At 41.8% G+C, this 17,966-nt stretch overlaps 1 protein-coding gene across 1 annotated transcript in view; it reads right to left on the bottom strand.

The window, feature by feature from the left end:
- Positions 1-16,982, bottom strand: part of QARS1 (glutaminyl-tRNA synthetase 1) — a 32,684-nt gene extending 15,702 nt beyond the window's left edge. Inside the window, exons 1-10 of the mRNA XM_083351281.1 lie at positions 16,803-16,982; positions 13,663-13,810; positions 11,743-11,852; positions 10,700-10,775; positions 9,052-9,116; positions 7,700-7,753; positions 6,781-6,838; positions 4,959-5,030; positions 2,103-2,188; positions 992-1,078 (exon numbers count right to left, since the gene is read on the bottom strand). Coding sequence (XP_083207407.1) covers positions 992-1,078; positions 2,103-2,188; positions 4,959-5,030; positions 6,781-6,838; positions 7,700-7,753; positions 9,052-9,116; positions 10,700-10,775; positions 11,743-11,852; positions 13,663-13,810; positions 16,803-16,946 — 900 coding nt within the window. The 5' untranslated portion in view covers positions 16,947-16,982. The remainder of the gene's footprint in view (positions 1-991; positions 1,079-2,102; positions 2,189-4,958; positions 5,031-6,780; positions 6,839-7,699; positions 7,754-9,051; positions 9,117-10,699; positions 10,776-11,742; positions 11,853-13,662; positions 13,811-16,802) is intronic.
- Positions 16,983-17,966: the final 984 nt, after the last annotated feature.

Below are 17,966 nucleotides of genomic sequence, written 5' to 3'. Positions count from 1 at the left end.
TGGTGCAAACCGGCTGAATCCCACCACTGCCTACTTGCATGCAGGACCTGTTGAATTTAATAGGCCTTCTTTAAGTAAAATTGCAAACAACTAGTGTTTCTGTTTAAAAAAAAATTGGAAATTCAGGCAAATGCTCAAAATACAGTTATACATGTAACTGTTTGACTCATGATTCAGAACAGAAACTTAAATATGTAGTATATATGAGATATACAATTATATCACTCTGCCTCCACTATTGCTGTTAATTAGCACACCAAGGCTATTTAGGAGATAATGGAAGTTGTAATCCAACACACCCAGATGACATGAGGTCAGGGTGTAAATAACTGTTGGTCAATGTATAAAGTTTTCTTGCTCTGCCGCAAACATTATTTATGTTGAAAGCTCACTCCTGGTCCTTCTCTGGGAAGCTGCTCAGAGTTAATTTGGATAGAGAAATGGTGGTATATAAATTTAAATCCTTCTATTTCCCCCCCATCCAGTGAGCTGAAGAAGCTTCTAGGATGAGAAGTGAAAATGTCTTCAAAGAAAAACAGGAAAGTCCAGTTGCCTTTTGATAAACCATCTTTGTGACAACTATGACCTGGATGACTGAGAAGCTCCATGGACATTTAACATAAGAATCCATTAATCACCTGCACTGACATATAAAGCACTACTGATCAGAGCCACCTGAGATGTATATCTTGATAAAATATTATGTTTTAGGAAGAAAACAGGTTTGAAGCACAGAAGCTGGACATGCAAAAAACATCCACACTGGAAGTTTTTAAGAAGAGACTGGACAGCCATTTGTCTGAAATGGTATAGGGTTTCCTGCCTGAGCAGGGGGTTGGACTAGACGACCCCCAAGGTCCCTTCCAACTTTAATAATAACAACAATAACAACAACGATGATAGTAATAGTAATAATAATAATAGTAATAATAATAATAATATTCAAACCCACCACCAAATCAGAGTGTGAAATGAGGTTCAAGTGTCTCACCTTGGCATAGCCAAAATTGAAATTGATAGCTTTGGCATGACCGATGTGCAGAATGCCATTGGGTTCAGGAGGGAATCGTGTACGGACCTAGGCAAACACATTTAGATGTCAACGAAGATTCTCTTCAACAGATCCCATGCCTACTCACCATGCCAAATTTATTTATAACTACAGCATGTCTTTAGGCTAAAGATCACCAATAATACAGTACAACTGAACTGTTCCAAGCAACTTATATTGATTCGTTCTACAGGTGACAGCATAACACAAAAATCAGCAGTGCAAATCTATACATATTCATCATTTACATATGTTCTAGTGGGTTCAGTGATCATGAATCCCACTTTAATAAATTATTGGCACTACACTTTACAGCTCTTCCCAATTTATTTTAAATGTGTCCGTGGGTTTTTGTGCACTCCTTTCTAACCAGTTATTTTTATTATTATTCCTGGCACCTTCCTGGACACTCCATAAACTCCTAAAGTTTTCTTGGCAAGATTTTTTTGGAAGTGGTTTGCACTTGCCTTCTTCCTAGGGCTGAGAGTGAATGATTGACCCAAGGTTTCCCCAGTTGGCTTTTGCCTAAGGTGGGACTAGAACTCAGTTTCCTACCTGATGTCTTAACCATGATCCCAAACTTAAGTTGATGGAATCTTCATTAATTTTGGGCCACAATATTTGAAGGAACACTGTTTCACAATCATTTTCCCCTCCAAAGCTGACAATCAATCAAAGCTCCATGCTGACAAATGGAAAGGTGTTTCCCCCCCCCACTTTCTCCCCAAAGCTCAATTTGAGAAGTGCAGTGTATTTATTCCTTTTAGTTTTTTCCTGTCTAATTATCTCACGGGAATGGGATTCATCTTAAATCCAGGACTCTTCCTTTAAATACAGCTTATTAATACATAATTCATTATCTGCAATGGAGCTACTTAACTGACATTTTAATATGGTTTTACTTTCTAGCACTTAGAGTTAACAACGGTTAAAACTTTTAACTCCTTTTTTAACCTTTCCTTTTTAGACTATGAGTTTAAGTTACGCAGGTCAGTGACTGCACGAAATCAGTCTCTCCAGTTTAGAGGATCTTGGTCTGCCTATCACTCACCTGTCCACCTGTGATCTCTAAATGCTTCTTCAATAGATTCATGGTGTTAGGTGTGACGATGTAGCCTTCAGTTTTATAGTTCTCACCTGGAAAGGCAGAGAACACACCTTAACTCAGAAAAGTAAAACATGGTCAGTGAACGCAGGATTTCTTTGTAATAAATGCCACTGTGTCCAAATAAATACAGCTGGCACAATTTTCTACTAATATTTAATATTTAATCCACTCACATTTTTGGCTGATTGCTATAATCAATGGATTGACAGTGACTAGATTTCAACTCTTCAGGGTAGTGCAGGCAGGAAACCAAAACCATAAATGCCAACACCACATAAGATTTGAAGAAAATCTTGCAAGTCTGTAAGCACTTCGCCCTTCACTGCCTTTACTTTCAGATAACTGGAAAGCCATATAATAACAACAATAACAGCCATCAAATGTGATTCTGGATGAAACATGTAACAGTGATACCCATTGTCATCGGGGCACTGGGAACTATGTCCAAAAACTTTGCAAAATACATCAAGAAATTGCAGCTTCCTGGAATAACTGCAGCAAAGCTACAAAAAACTGCGCTACTCGGAACATCTTACATTTTAAGGAGATACCTAGTTGATACCTAGGATGCTGGCAGCAACCTGTGTCAACCATTAGTGCCAGTCAATTTGAGTGTTCACTAGACTGAGTTTCATGGTTTATGAATAAAAGTTTTATATAATAATAACAATAACAATAAGTTGGAAGGGACCTTGGAGATCATCTAGTCCAACCTCCTGCTCAGGCAGGAACCCTATACCATTTTGGACAAATGGCTGTTCAGTCTCTTGTTAAAAACTTCCAGTGTTGGAGCATTCACAGCTTCTGGAGGCAGGTTGTTCCACTGGTTAATTGTTCTCACTGTCAAGAAATTTCTCCTTAGTTCTAGACCAGTGTTTTTCAACCTTTTCACCCATTGTACCACTTTTAGGATATGGCAACTTCCGAGTACCACCAGTCGCCTAGCTCCAGCAATCTTTCGCTTAGGCTTGTGTGGTGCTGCCACCAGTTCAGCTCATTCCCCTCTCCTGCTATAACTTTTCTAGGATGGTCGCGTACCAACTGCCAGGTGCCAATGTACCACAGGTGGTACCCGTACCACTGGTTGAAAAGCCCTGTTCTAGACTGCTTCTCTCCTTGGTTAGTTTCCATCTGTTGATTCTTGTCCTGCCTTCAGGCACTTTGGAGAATAGCTTGACTCCCTCTTCTTTGTGGCAGCCCCTGAGATATTTGTCTGAAACGATATAGGGTTTCCTGCCTGAGCAGGGGGTTGGACTAGATGACCTCCAAGGACCCTTCCAACTTCATTATTATTATTATTATTTGGATTTATATACCGCCCCTCTCCCGAAGGACTTGGGGCAGTGTACAGGGCAATTAAAACACTATATACAACACATAATATACAAAAATTAAAATAAATTAAACCAAGTAGCCCTAAACAATAAAACACATTCTAAAATGTAAAATTTTAAATTTTAAATCTAAAATCTAAAATTATAACTAGGGAGGGTCCCTTTTGAGACTTTCCCCACCCCATCCCTCCTCTGGAATCAGATTTCTCCTAGCAGAGTGTTGTCTAGTCTGTGGCTCTTCCTCCTGTCTCCTAAAGTTATTCTCACAACCCACTACATCAGGGTTTCTTAAGTCAGATTTACCTGCATCCTGTCCGATGGAGCCCTATGTTACAAGAGGCTATTTAGTAGCAGCAGGAGTGAACTCAACGTACAAAATAGCATCAATATCTGATGGTTAAGCAATCTTTCTCATCCTACGGCCCACGGAGTGATTTTATGCCCAACTTATGACGTCAGCAAAATGTACAAGCAGAGCTCTTTAAAAAAAAATCTTATTTCAAAGGGGGTGTATGTTAATGAGTATGCAGTAGCAATAGTGTGGTAAGCCCTAGTCCTTAAATTGGTCCCCAAACAGGGTAAAGGGGCTTGGTTGTTGTTAGCTGCAAAGTCGTGTCTGACCCATCGCGACCCTATGGACAACGTTCCTCCAGGCCTTCCTGTCCTCTACCATCTTCTGGAGTCCATTTAAGCTCATGCCTACTGCTTCAGTGACTCCATCCAGCCACCTCATTCTCTGTCGTCCCTTTCTTCTATTGCCCTCAAGCTTTCCCAGCATTAGGCTCTTCTCCAGTGAGTCCTTCCTTCTCATTAGGTGGCCAAAGTATTTGGGTTTTAGCTTCAGGATTTGGCCTTCTAAAGAGCAGTCAGGGTTGATCTCCTCCAGGACTGACCGGTTTGATTGCCTTGCAGTCCAAGGGACTCGCAGGAGTCTTCTCCAGCACCATAGTTCAAAGGCCTCAATTCTTTGGTGCTCAGCCTTTCTTATGGTCCAACTTTCACTGCCATGCACTGCAACTGGGAAGACCATAGCTTGACTATACGCACTTTTGTTGGCAGGGTGATGTCTCTGCTTTTTAGTGTGCTGTCTAGATTTGCCATGGCTTTCCTCCCCAGGAGCAAGTGTCTTTTAATTTCTTGGCTACAGTCCCCATTTGCAGTGATCTTGGAGCCCAGGAAAATAAAATCTGTCACTACCTCCATTTCTGATGATTTTAAGGGGGTGTATTAGATGCCTTTAAGGCATCAGCATTGTGAATTTAAATCTCCCAACTCCACGTAAATGGGACTGGACATGCACTTTGTTGGCAAACAATTCTTGTGAGCCACAACTGAAATGCTGGAAGCTGACTGTGATCTCCTGGTTGCCTATCATGTGTGTTAAATGCTTACATTTAAGCCCTCAGAGCTTCTCTGGTCTGTAATTTATCCAAAAGTAGATTGCAAGAACTCCAAGGCAGCTTACCTGGCTTGTGGAATTTGAGTGCTTCCCCTCTCAGCTGCTCAAGGAGTGATTTTGTCTCCTGGTGTGGTTCCCCTAAAGAGCATTGGTTTGGATATTGTTTATTTATTTATTAAACTGATATGCCCCACATCTCATTATCCAAAGCAACTCTGGCACAAAACCCAGAGAGTTAAATATCAGGCATTCTGAAGCATTTCCATCTATAACAGCCACTATCATTATAGATATTCTCCCTTGTCCACTACCTTTAATGGTGGCCTTCTTTCCTGGTTGCCTTTTTTTTCTATATCTAGCCTGAATCAGGACTTCTTCTTACTCATATTTTACTTGTAATATGAAGGGCCGTCTACCATTATGAAATACAGTTAGTATTAATAGGAGTAACAGAAGAAGAAGCAATATTAAATATTGCAGAACATTCATCACAGGAAGAAGCTGCCAGAACTAAAGAGTGGGAATGGGAGACTGAAAGCCCAATTTTCTGGTTACCATTAAAGTCATAATCTGGATACAGCCTCAATTTTCAGGAACCCAAATGCTAGGCAACCTCTACCAAAATGGCCAACAGTTACAATGCAACCAACAGTAGATCAACCGTAGGCCACGTATTATGTACTAATGTTTTAGATTGGAATTTTGAAGACATAGGTAAAGGTAAAGGTTCCCCCGCACATGTGTGCTAGTCGTTTCCGACTCTAGGGGCTGGTGCTCATCTCCGTTTCAAAGCCGAAGAGCCAGCGCTTGTCTGAGGACGTCTCCGTGGTCATGTGGCCGGTATGACTAGACGCCAAAGGCGCACGGAACGCTGTTACCTTCCCACCGTAGTGGTCCCTATTTTTCTACTTGCATTTTTACATGCTTTCGAACTGCTAGGTTGGCAGAAGCTGGGACAAGTAACAGGCGCTCACTCTGTTACGCGTCACTCGGGATTCGACCCGCCAAACTGCCGACCTTCTGATCGACAAGCTCAGCGTCCTAACCCACTGAGCCACCGCGTCCCATTTTGAAGACATACAAGACATTAAATTGTTAATAAAAGTTGAAATCTTCTTCAGGCTCAACTAGAATGGATCTCACTACATGAGAAGGTATAAAAGCTATGGCAATAATCTAACTAGCTGGTACTGTTCAAAGTGGAAGCAATTCTGCAGGATTTCAGACTGCACCCCTTCCTAATCTTCCTAGAAATAGGAAAAAGGCTGAATCAAGAACCTCCTACATACCAATAATGTATATAACCATGAGTGGCAGATTTTCCTGAGGAAACCTTTGAGTAAGTTACCTTCAGCTCCCCCAACATTACAGAAGACACAAATAATCTTGTATTGTGCACAGCTGCACAGCCTCAGATATTGGTTGTGGCTCAGTTTCCTCCACAGATGTTGGATGAAAAGTCTCCGAATTCCCAACCAGTTGTGTTCCCAGATGCCTGGGAATTTTGGAAAGCTGAGTACCAGATAGTCGTGGAGAACTCCAAATTGGAAGAGATTCTCAATGGTTAATTAGGAGACCCTTGTTCTCCAAGACTGCATAAGAGGGCAGTCCTGACCTTAGCAGAAGCTGAAGATTTCTTAACTGGCATTTTTCCACGGCAGAATTAAAAAAGAAAAAAGCAAGCTCTGTTAATGTCTACCCTGCTAATTCTCTATGTCCTTTACTGACAGGGCAGGTGGACGTTGAAAGGTTGCAAAGTCCTTTGGCTACAAGCGCCAGAGAGGGGCCACCATGGACACAGAGCATTCCAGAACTTAATTGCAGTTGATAGCCAGATGCGTACAAAGCAAAGCAGCCAATCAACAACAACAATCAACAAAGGCCTTACCATTTTCTACCACCACTGATTTCCCCTTCTCTGGCTCAGTATTACGGGCCTTCGGGACCTGACAAGACAAACAAGAAATAACCACTGGGTGTTATCCAAATCTGGCCTCAGTAGTTAACAGAAAACAAGTTCCTAACAGCACCACTACAGGCAAAAATCTAGCAGCTAAAGTTTTCTCCTGGAATAAGGAGAGGATGCTGGGAAAACTTTCCTGCCTCTTGGCAGGAAACAAATGGGAAAGGAAAGACAGCTACATTTCCAGCTAAGGGAGGATGGCATTCTGACAGGCTCCAGCAACCAAAGGCATTCAGCTTTGCCAAGTGAGATGTTTCACTGGCCCTCTAGATCCATCCCTAAGCACTTTAATTAAGGGCATGATCATCCCAAGGCATTTATGCATATGCCAGCACAGGATCGCCTGGCCCCAGAACCTTACTAACCTTTGGAAAAGCTCTAAAAGCTTTTCAAACATGCCCAAAGGCCAGGGTGATTTGTGATCTCAATTGGTGGAAGATGGATGACTCGTATTTATGTATATTTTTTCTCTCCCATGTGCTATATTTGCCTATGTGGTTTCACATAATTTTTAACGCAGTTCTGACTCTGTATGCTGCCTGGAGTCTTTGGATTGGGTGACCTAAATGATAAATTATTTTTATTACACACATTTACTAATACCTAAATAATAAATATACCTCAATAAGGAGCAGGGTCAGAGAGCATCATACCGTCCCTATCTGGTCACCGTTCCTGCCTCCTTAGGAACAACCATCTAAAAAAGCTCTGTGACCATCTGTGGCAAATTGTTCCCCTCAGCAACCCCTCATCCCAAGATAAGATGACAAATGTACGTGAAGCACAATAAACGTGAGCAGACCAATGTGTGCTGGGGGGGTTAGGAAACAGCCAGCTAAACTACCTTGGATTTCTTTTCCAGATCAGCTTCTGTCTTTGGGCCTAATAAGTTTAGAACCTGCACAAGAAAGAGAAAACTAATGTTAAAACGAGGAAAGAAACTGGATGGCTTATATCTCAAATTTCACTTCATTTATTCAGCCCGCAGGCAAATAACCCTATTTTCGGTGGCCTCAAGGTGGGGTTCTTCTTACACAAGAGGAAGGCAATGTGCAGTCTGAGATTGCGCTGGGGAAATCAGGGGACAATGTGACCAAATTTTAGAGAGGCACTTTCAATTTGAAAAACAAAGGTGGAAGACATCCCTGTGATTACTCCCGTCTTTAAAATCCGCCAACCTCCTGAAAAAACACAGTGAAACTGTACTGCCCAAATGTCTAGTAGCAAAGCGTCCAAATTTCAACAGAATCCTTTTGGCTTTTCCTTGCTTTATGGGGGAATAAAAGGGTGGGAATAATAGTGGTGAGCCTCTGGCAGGTGAAATGTTCCCAGTTCCATCACTAAAATCTGCTCCCAAAACAAAAAAACAGTCCACTTGGCTGAACTGAAGCCCTTGTCCCATTACAAGCTGTCCATCCCAGTTGTTATCAAGCCAAAATTACACACAACAAATGTCCTAGCCACCTTAGTAGCCTGTAGATGCTACAAGATTCAGGGCAACATTGCAACTATCTTTCTGGAGTTGAATTCATACTAAAAGATGATGCTGTGGCTCAAATCACAGACATGACTAATAGCACAGCGGCCTTTTAGCATCTATCCCAGGCCACCAGAAGGAAAACGTTCCCGGAAGAGCAGCTTCCATTTTTGAAAAAAATTATAATAGTTTAAATTTATTTATTTATTTATTTATTGATGGGATTTATATCCCGCCCTATCTCCCGAAGGACTCAGGGCGGCTAACAACAAAACATATAATAAGCACAGAAATCAAGATAAAAATAAAATTAAAATCATCTGTGCAATAAATTAAAATTAAAAACTAAAAATAAATTAAAAATTCTAAATATAATTAATTAAAATGCCTGTCAGTCCAGGTCAGCCTGGTGGAAAAGGAGTGTTTTGAGGCTGCGGCAAAAGGACCGGAGATCTTGGGCCATCCGAAGCTCAGGGGGGAGCTGATTCCATAGGGCTGGCGCTCCCACAGAGAAGGCCCTCCCCCTGGGGGTCGCCAGCCGACATTGCCTAGCTGACGGTACCCTGAGGAGGCCTTCTCTGTGTGAGCGTACTGGGCGATGGGAATTTGTTCCCGGCAGCAGATGCATATCTTTCATTTTTGGTCAATTCTCGTATGTATATTTTTTTCATACGACACGTTCAAGTACACGATCCCAAATGGTAGGCCCAACTATATACCTGTAGGTCCACTTCATTTTTTATTATTTTGCCATCTGCCCATTTCAACTTGCTCCGTGCCTCACCTGCAAGAGAATAAAAGTACATAAGGGATGCTGAGGCCTTTTTTTTTTCCTTTTCCAAAACTGGTACTTAAGACAGACAGCTATGTGAGACTCTTACTATCATGGGGACACGAGTGCCTGTAATGTGCGAATTTATACTACCTCCATCACTGGACACAGTGTACCACTAATTTCTTGGAAAAAGCAGCAGAAAAGAATTACAGATAGTTCTCGATCTACAACACTTCATTTAGTGACCATTCACGGTTACAATGGCACTGAAAACAATTGACTTCTGACCGTTTTTCACACTTACAACCACTGCAGCATCTCCGCGATTATGTGATCAAAATTCAGACGTTTGGCAACTGACTCGTATTTATGACGGTTGCAGTGTGTCCTGGGGTCATGTGATCACCTTTTCCGGCCTTCTGACAAACAAAATCAATGGGGAAGCCAGATTCACTTTACAACTATGTTACTAACTTAGCAACTGCAGTGGTTAAGAAACATCATAAAATGGGGCAAAACCTACTTAACAAATGTCTCATTTAACAACAGAAATATTGGGTTCAATTGTGGTTGTAAGTCGAGGACTACCTTATTGCTTCATCAGGTACCTGTTTTTATTTAAAAAGAAACAAAAATCTCACAAGGTTTTCAAGATTTCAGTGAGTCTTGATCAGGAGTAGCAAAATATTTTGAATCTCTTCAGTTGAAAACACACAGTTCTGATCATCCCAACAGTGCTCTGGGCTTGAAGCAACCTCTTTGACCTTGAAATAACTGTTTCAAATTCAAAACACATAAATTTCAAGCTCAAATGGTTGGAACAGATGGTTTCAAGCACAAGTCTTATCAATTTCAAAACACTATTTTTTAAATTATTTTTATTATTTTAATTCCATTTATATCCCGCCCTTCTCCGAAGACTCAGGGCGGCTTACAAGCTTAGCAGTAGCCTTCATTCTATGTATATGCCTGCTTATTAGGGCTTTCACACACACACACCCAAGCGGCATTATTACAAAGTCAGCTTAATTGCCCCCAACAATCTGGGTCCTCATTTTACCTACCTCGGAAGGATGGAAAGGCTGAGTCAACCTTGAGCCTGGTGGGATGCGAACCTGCACTAATTGCAGGCAGCTGGTGTTACTTAAGGAGGCATTAGCCCACTGCTCCACCAAGGCTCTGAATTCCAAACATCCCTTTTACCCCTTCATCTGAAGTCCATCTCATTTCATGCAAGAATGATATAACTGTGCAAACATTGCTGTGTATCTGCCTTTTTAAAAAGCATTTACATTTTTTAAAGTTGAATGGACTGTAGGTAAAAGCACCCAGGAAAACTGATTTACTTGCTCCGTTCCATTTTACTGTATGAAACACTGGAGAAGTCAGAACTCTTGTTATGCTCATATAGTCACATTTATTCCTCCAATGAATTTGCTGGTGACATTTTCAGAGGAAGGAAACAAGGAGAGAAGAGCCAGGTTTGAAAAGGGCACATGTCAGGACAAGAATAGTGCCTCCAACAATATCAAGGAAAGATCCCACTGCTGCAATGAATGTGATCTTCTTGGAACATGCCACATTCCACTCACCCATCAGAACCCCAGTATTAAAATGATAACGCTCTGAAAGGAGCCGAGATCTGTGTTTGCAGATGGCAGCTTCCACCTAGACATAAAGAGAGGAAGAAAAGTTCTGATGTAAGAAAAGAAGGATTCAAAATGACTTCCAGACAAGGATGAATATAAGATGCTAAGCACTCTTATCTAGAGAAATACAAGATTTTAGCAGATGGGTGCAAAATTCATCATTCTTTGTTCTGTAAAATTCCCTAATGGGGTATTGCATATTCATTGTCATCAATTTAAAAGATGGCAACATGCAGCAACGTAGGGAACTGTACATAGACAACCACCATATGTAATGTGGTCATTTTCAAGGAGCTAAAATAGGTAGGTGTTCTATGAAAAGGACTCACTGTGGATTCTACTTCACTAGTTGTTGCCGACTATAGGAGGCAGTGATCATCTCCCTTTCAAGGCCATTGAAAAGGAAATATTATATGGGTCTATTTACAATATTACTTGGAAGCCAGAATTCTAGCATAGCATGAAAAGAGCATGTCTATTAAGCTGCTCTAATGTCCACCCATGATCTGTTTACCATCACAGGTAACTAACAAGTAGAATTGGGATCAGAATTTCCGTTGCTAAACAAGGCAGTTGTTGTGTGAATCACACAGTCCTTAGGTGAATCTGGCTTCCCTTGTTGCCTTTGCTCGTCAGAAGCCATCTGAGAAGGTTGCAGATGAAGATCATGTGACCCAAGGATGCTGTTGTAAATATATGCCAGATGCCAAGTGTCTACATTTTGATCAAGTGACCATGGGGATGCTGTGACAGCCATATGTGCAAGGACCAGATGTAAGTCACTTTTATCAGTGCCACTGTAATTCTGAACAGCCACTAAATGAATGGTTGTAAGTCAAGGATTATCTGTACCTTAAGCCAGGAGCCTTGGCTTATTCGTCTCTTATTATGTCAGGAGCCACAGGGTTTGTTAGGAAGGGCCTTGTTAGGAACAATTCACCTGGAGATGGTTTTACTTTTGGCTTCCGTATGGGGCTGAAACTTACTGCCTCTTCAATCTGTTCTGGTGTGATGACCACGCCAATGCCGCACTCTTTGTCAAAGTCTGCTGTATTAATGGGATCCACAGGGTGACTTTTAAGGTATTCCAGAGCAGCTGCAGGTACAAAAATACAAATGGGTTAGAAAGGGTGGCATGCTGCAGTGGGTAGCCTGTTTGACCAGCATCTGGATGATTTCAATTCAGATCTTTATTCAGCTATAATACAGTTGGTGAGCCTGGAACTGTCACTCCCTTACATTCTAGCTCCTTCACCAATTGGAGGAGGCATCATCTACAGCAATATTTCTCATTGTTGGCAGTATGAAGATGGTGAAAAAAGTAAGGTTCTACATTTAGGTAAGAAAAACCAAATGCACAGGTATAGTATAGGTGGTACCTTGCTCAACAGTAGCAACTGTGAGAGGGATCTTGGAGTCCTAGTGGACAATCACTTAAATATGAGCCAGCAGTGTGCTGCAGCTGCCAAAAAAGCCAACACAGTGCTAGAGGGACAGTAACATTAACAGAGGGACAGAATCAAGATCACGTGAAGTGTTAATACAATTCCTTGATAAGGCCACACTTGGAATACTGCATCCAGTTTTGGTCACCATGATGTAAAAATGATGCTGAGACTCTAGAAAGAGTACAGAGAAGAGCAACAAAGATGATTAGGGGACTGGAGGCCAAAATATATAAGGAACAGTTGCTGGAATTGGGCATGCCTAGTTTAATGAAGAGAAGGACTAGGGGAGACATGACAGCAGCCTTCCAATATCTAAGGAGTTGCCATAAAAGAAGAGGGAGCCAAGCTATTCTCCAAAGCACCTGAAGGCAGGACAAGAAGCAATGGATAGAAACCAAAGAGAGAAGCAACCTAGAACTAAGGAGAAACTTCCTGACAGTTAGAACAATTACCGTAACCAGTAGAACAACCTGTCTCCAGAAGCTGTGAATGCTCCAACACTGGAAGTCTTTAAGAAGAGACTGGACAGCCATTTATCCAAAATGGTATAGGGCAGGGGTGTCAAACTACCAGCCCACGGGCCGGATGCGTCATCTAGAAGCCGTGCCCATCCCATTGCCGGCAATGGCAAAACAGTCCCAATACGTCACGTGATGTCACGAGTTTGACATGTCTGGTATAGGGTTTCCTGCCTGGGCAGGAGGTTGGACTAGATGACCTCCAAGGTACCTTCCAACTTTTTTATGATGATGATGATGATGATGATGTGTGGACTTCAACTCCCAGAATTCCTTAGCCAGCTAAGGAATTCAAGATAAAGCCTCCCAGTTCTACCTTGGGGCTGAACTGTGGAGTGCTCTCTAACCAGTTGCCATGAAAACTCACAGCACTTGGGCCCTCCTGTAATTATTATCTGGGTGATTCTTTACATGCTGTTTCCTTCTGTGGTCTCTTATTCTTCTCAAAGGCATGGGCCAAACATTCTTGCTCAACAAATGCTCTTCCATTATCATTGCCAACTCATACATCTCATATAATGTTTAAGAATTTAAAATGGCAAGGAGTAATTGTCAACCTTGGTATACTCCACCCACCCAAGATGCCTCTCTTGACATGGAGACAGCCTTGAGCAGGAAGGTTTCTGTAGGGCAGGGGTCTCAAATTGCCAGCCCATGGGCCGGACGCATCATCTGGAAGCCGCGCCCATCCCATTGCTGGCAATGGAAAAACCATCCCGATACATTGCGCAACATCACATGATGTCACGAGTTTGACATGTCTGCTGTAGGGGAAAAGCTTCCTCTTTCTCAAGCTCTGATCACAGATTTCATCCAGTCCATCGTGGTGTAAGAGGACATGCAATAAGGCCTTTGGGGCCAGATCCAATCATCAGTGATCATAAAAAACAGAGGGACTCTTGGCTCCAAAGCCTGTGAAATTCCCAAGTACCGCATGTACCATTGAGCTGCAGATCTGTGATGATCTTTTTGGTAGCAATGTAGTCAACAAGGTCACCAAGACGCTTTGTGTCCTTAAGCCGGGAAGCCACATTGTACAACAGGGTGCCGACTGTCTTGTCAATCACTGGACCCAGTATTCCTTGTGCCTAAAGAGTAAGAGGAGTCAAAGGGGGAAACTGAAAGTCAGGATAACAGCAAGAATATATATTAGGAAGAGGCGATAAGTCTCTTAAAAATTGAGCTTTTCCCAATTTTCTCTTTTCTAGCTTCTCTCTCACACAACAGAAAGACATTTATTTTTATTTATTTTAATTCCATTTATATCCCGCCCTTCTCCGAAGACTCAGGGTGGTTTACAAACTTAGCAGTAGCCTTCATTCTATGTATATGCCTGCTTATTAGGGCTTTCACACACCCCCAAGTGGCATTATTACAAAGTCAGCTTAATTGCCCCCAACAATCTGGGTCCTCATTTTACCTACCTCGAAAGGATGGAAGGCTGAGTCAACCTTGAGCCTGGTGGGATGCGAACCTGCACTAATTGCAGGCAGCTGGTGTTACTTAAGGAGGCATTAGCCCACTGCTCCACCAAGGCTCTACCAGGTAAATCCAGACAGATTTTCCACCCTGATCTTTCCAACTGGAGAACGAACATTACAGAATTGTTCCAATCCAACAGTCCAATGATCAGCATCCATACAGGTAATCCTCATCTTATAACCATAAGGGAGCCTGCCCATTATAGTTGTAAGTTGTGATGGTCATAAAGTGGGTCAATTTTACAACCTGTTTTGGGGTGGTTGTAAAGCACTAAGATCTATGCGGCATTTTGCAGAAAACCAGAAGTAAATGCCAGTTTTTGGCAAAACGTTGTAAATCAGTCATGTGACCTTGGGAGGCTACAAATGGCCATACATGCAGGCTGGTTGCTGAGTGCCCAGTATGTCACTATGTGACCATGGCAAGGGGCCAGCGGGGCGGGGGGGGGGGAGAAGACTGCTGTCAAAACTTCAAAATCAGTCGTATCTTTGGGGGAGGGTCCATTGTAACTTTGAATAGTTGCTATGTGACTGGTGGTAAGTTGAGTAGTACTTGGAAGTTCATTTTAGCTGTTGTATTTGCATATATGAATATAAATAATGGCACAAGAGCCAAACTGATTATTATTTTTGCGTCTACAAGAACCTCAGCCAATTCAGTTCTTATTCTTTAAATCTATAAAACAACTTTTAGATTTGTCTATTATTAAGCTGAGCTAATCATATGATTTGGGGGAATTATAATGTATAATGGCCCCTTTTTTAACAATAGAAGAATACGTGTTAAATCTGTCCCACCCAATGACTTCATCCTCTTAAAAAAAAAAAAAAAGCAAAACATATTGAAAAACAATAGCCTGTTTTTTTTCATTTGCTGTTTATATTCAGGCAGTCTCTGTACAGTTACACTTTCACTTTTAGATAGGAACATAAAGGAAGGAAATTCCAGTGCAGAAAAATGGTTTGGGAGATAATGCACTAAGATATGAGCTTTAATATCCCAGAGACATTTCTATAGGCTTTTTTATGATAGCAGTGCTGAAACCTGGATCACATTACTTTAATACATTTGAACTCAGCTAATGTTGGCACTGAAATGGCTATTCAGCGAACATCTTCAATATGAATCAAACACATTGTTAGCATTCTTTCAGACATTATCACAAAGTGAAGCTTTACCTAACATCAAAAAAAAATCTTTTAAATCTTTACTATTTGTATTTATAATAGAACAGAAGACAGGACTCAAATTAAATTTGCAATCAGCCTACAAGAGGCACTGATCTATCTCTATGAAGATTCCAGATGATCTTATATCTGAGCATCTTTTATTGTAGCACCCTAAGAATCACCTCCATTAACCAGTGGCATTCCTAGAATGACGGTAGATCCAAAAAACTAATTCCTTACTCAACATATGGCAAGTGTTGGACATAGATTGGGAACTTAATTATACTTATAAATGGTCCATTTGAATCATTTTAGGTTTAAGGCAGCATGATTAACCTGTTCCACTGATCTCAACATGACTAAGTCTAATCCAGCCCACTGACACATTTTAGGATTGTTTAAATTACAGGTATAACTAGTTTCAGCATTCACTGAAAGAATAAATAAACTGAGCAGAACCTATACATAACCAGGTAGAAATGGACAGCAAAATATATTAGGAAAAGTGAGGCACAGATTTCCAAGAACCTGTCTACTCAGTAGCAGTTTATTTGAATGGGCTTTATACCCATGCATAGGTTTGTAGGAACAGCAAAACTGTTGTTCATACAAACCTATACATGGGTATAAAGCCCATTGAAATAAACTGCTGATTCAAATTTGACAAACCTCTCTAAAATTACATAATGTTGTAAAAGCAGAAGCCATATCTGGGAACTATATACTCCTTTTAAAATCTCCTAAAAGCCAATGCAATACATTTTGCTTAAAATCAACACACCTATTTTACCGGTTTTGATTAAATCTGTCCTTGCTGCCCAATCACTGTGTTCACACAACATGCAGATATATTTATGCTAACTCATATTTCGCTCACTCATTGTATAAACCACAGTTGGCTAGATTCCCATATTATGTTGCTTTTTTTAAAAAAAATGTATATTATACGTTTTATTGTTTTTAAAATATTCTATGGTAAACCAGCCGGAGTCACTTACGCGAGAAGGGTGGTGATATAAAACAAATAAAATTACCAATACATTCGTCCCACAAACAAGCCATCAGCTAGCAGCTTAATACATTACATAAACCCAACTATGAGTTGCTCAGTAGGATCAATTGAAACGCTGCGCAAGAGAGGCAAATACTTGGAAGTGAATTAATAACACAAAAGCGGCTGAGAACACGGGAGAGAGTTTCAGTCGTTATTAAGAAAAAGTGGTTTTCTGATGAGCAGAAACAGCTTTTTTTTGCGGGCGGTGGAACTTAAGTTGGAAATATAAGGACGAAGAAAGTTTTCCCCCTTTTAATTTCTTCTTCAAGGGCAGGGTCACTACCGGAAGGGGTGCAGAAAACGTGGCAAGTCTACCCCGGACAGATGGGGAAACCGTAAAGGGGCTACAGACGAAAAGAGGGCGGCTATTGAGACCTGTACGACTGCCTCGCGGAGCAACGCGGTGAGCGCCTCGTTCCGAAGAGTCTCGCGAGCCTTGCTCTCGGTTAGCCCGATGCTAACGAAGAGCCGCAGCGGGTCCGATTCATCAGCCGCCATGCTGCCGCCTGCCCCGGCCATCACGCCCACTTCCGCCCGCAGTAGGGCACGAGCTTCCCCGAGCTAGCCATCCACGCGAGTGAGCGCTGCGATAAAATGAAAAGCCAATCAGAATCTGCGATCCTGCTCCTGACCAATGAGAAACACTTTCATAGATGCACGCCTTCTCGGGTTCTCCGACAAATCGGAAAGAAGGAAACCCGACAGGAGGTGGGACTAGAGTTGCAGCAGGTTTCATCAGAGAAGATATATTTAAACTCAGGGGTCTTCAAACTTGGCCCTTTTATGACTTGTGGACTTCAACTCCCAGAATTCCTCAGCCAGGCATGAGGAAGTCTGGGAGTTGAAGTCCACAAGTCATAAAAGGGCCAACTTTGAAGACCCCTGTTTAAACTCTATGCTAAGAAGTTAGGTTGTCGGCTCGTTTTGTTTTATGTTTATAATAGTGCGATGCCAAAGATGCTTTTTCATGAGGCAACAAGCCCATCAGGACCAGATTCAGCAGTCCATCTGCATTTAAAAGACAAAGGCCACTCTTTCAAAGACAGCAAAGTCCACATTTTGGACATAGAGGACTGTGGTTTGAAAGAAGGGTCAAGGAAGCCATGTATGCCAAAATTGAACAGTCCTCTGTCAACAGAGGGGGAAGGCGTCAGAAACCATCTGTCTCCAGTCTACAACACAGTCCTTTCAACAGTTCCAAGAAGGCTCCACACCCATTTGCACTACTCGGGTGACCCTGACTGGCATCAACAACTCTAAAACAGGGGTCTTCAAACATGGCCCTTTTATGACTTGTGGACTTCAACTGCCAGAATTCCTCAGCCAGTGTGCCTGGCTGAGGAATTCTGGCAGTTGAAGTTCACAAGTCATAAAAGGGCCAAGTTTGAAGACCCCTGCTCTAAAAGAAGGCAAATGACCAGCTGTCAGGAAAGAATATAAATCCTTCCGTTCCCCACCATCCAGTCAGAGCTGAAGAAGCTTCTTGGATGAGAAGCGAAATGTCTTCAAAGAGAAAAAAGAAAGTCCAGTTTCCTTGGG

Source organism: Vipera ursinii (assembly GCF_947247035.1).
Source record: "Vipera ursinii genome assembly, chromosome: 2".
Classification (NCBI taxonomy): Eukaryota; Metazoa; Chordata; class Lepidosauria; order Squamata; family Viperidae; genus Vipera; species Vipera ursinii.
The sequence above is the reverse complement of the archived record's forward strand: the minus strand, read 5'-3'. Positions and strand labels throughout refer to the sequence as shown.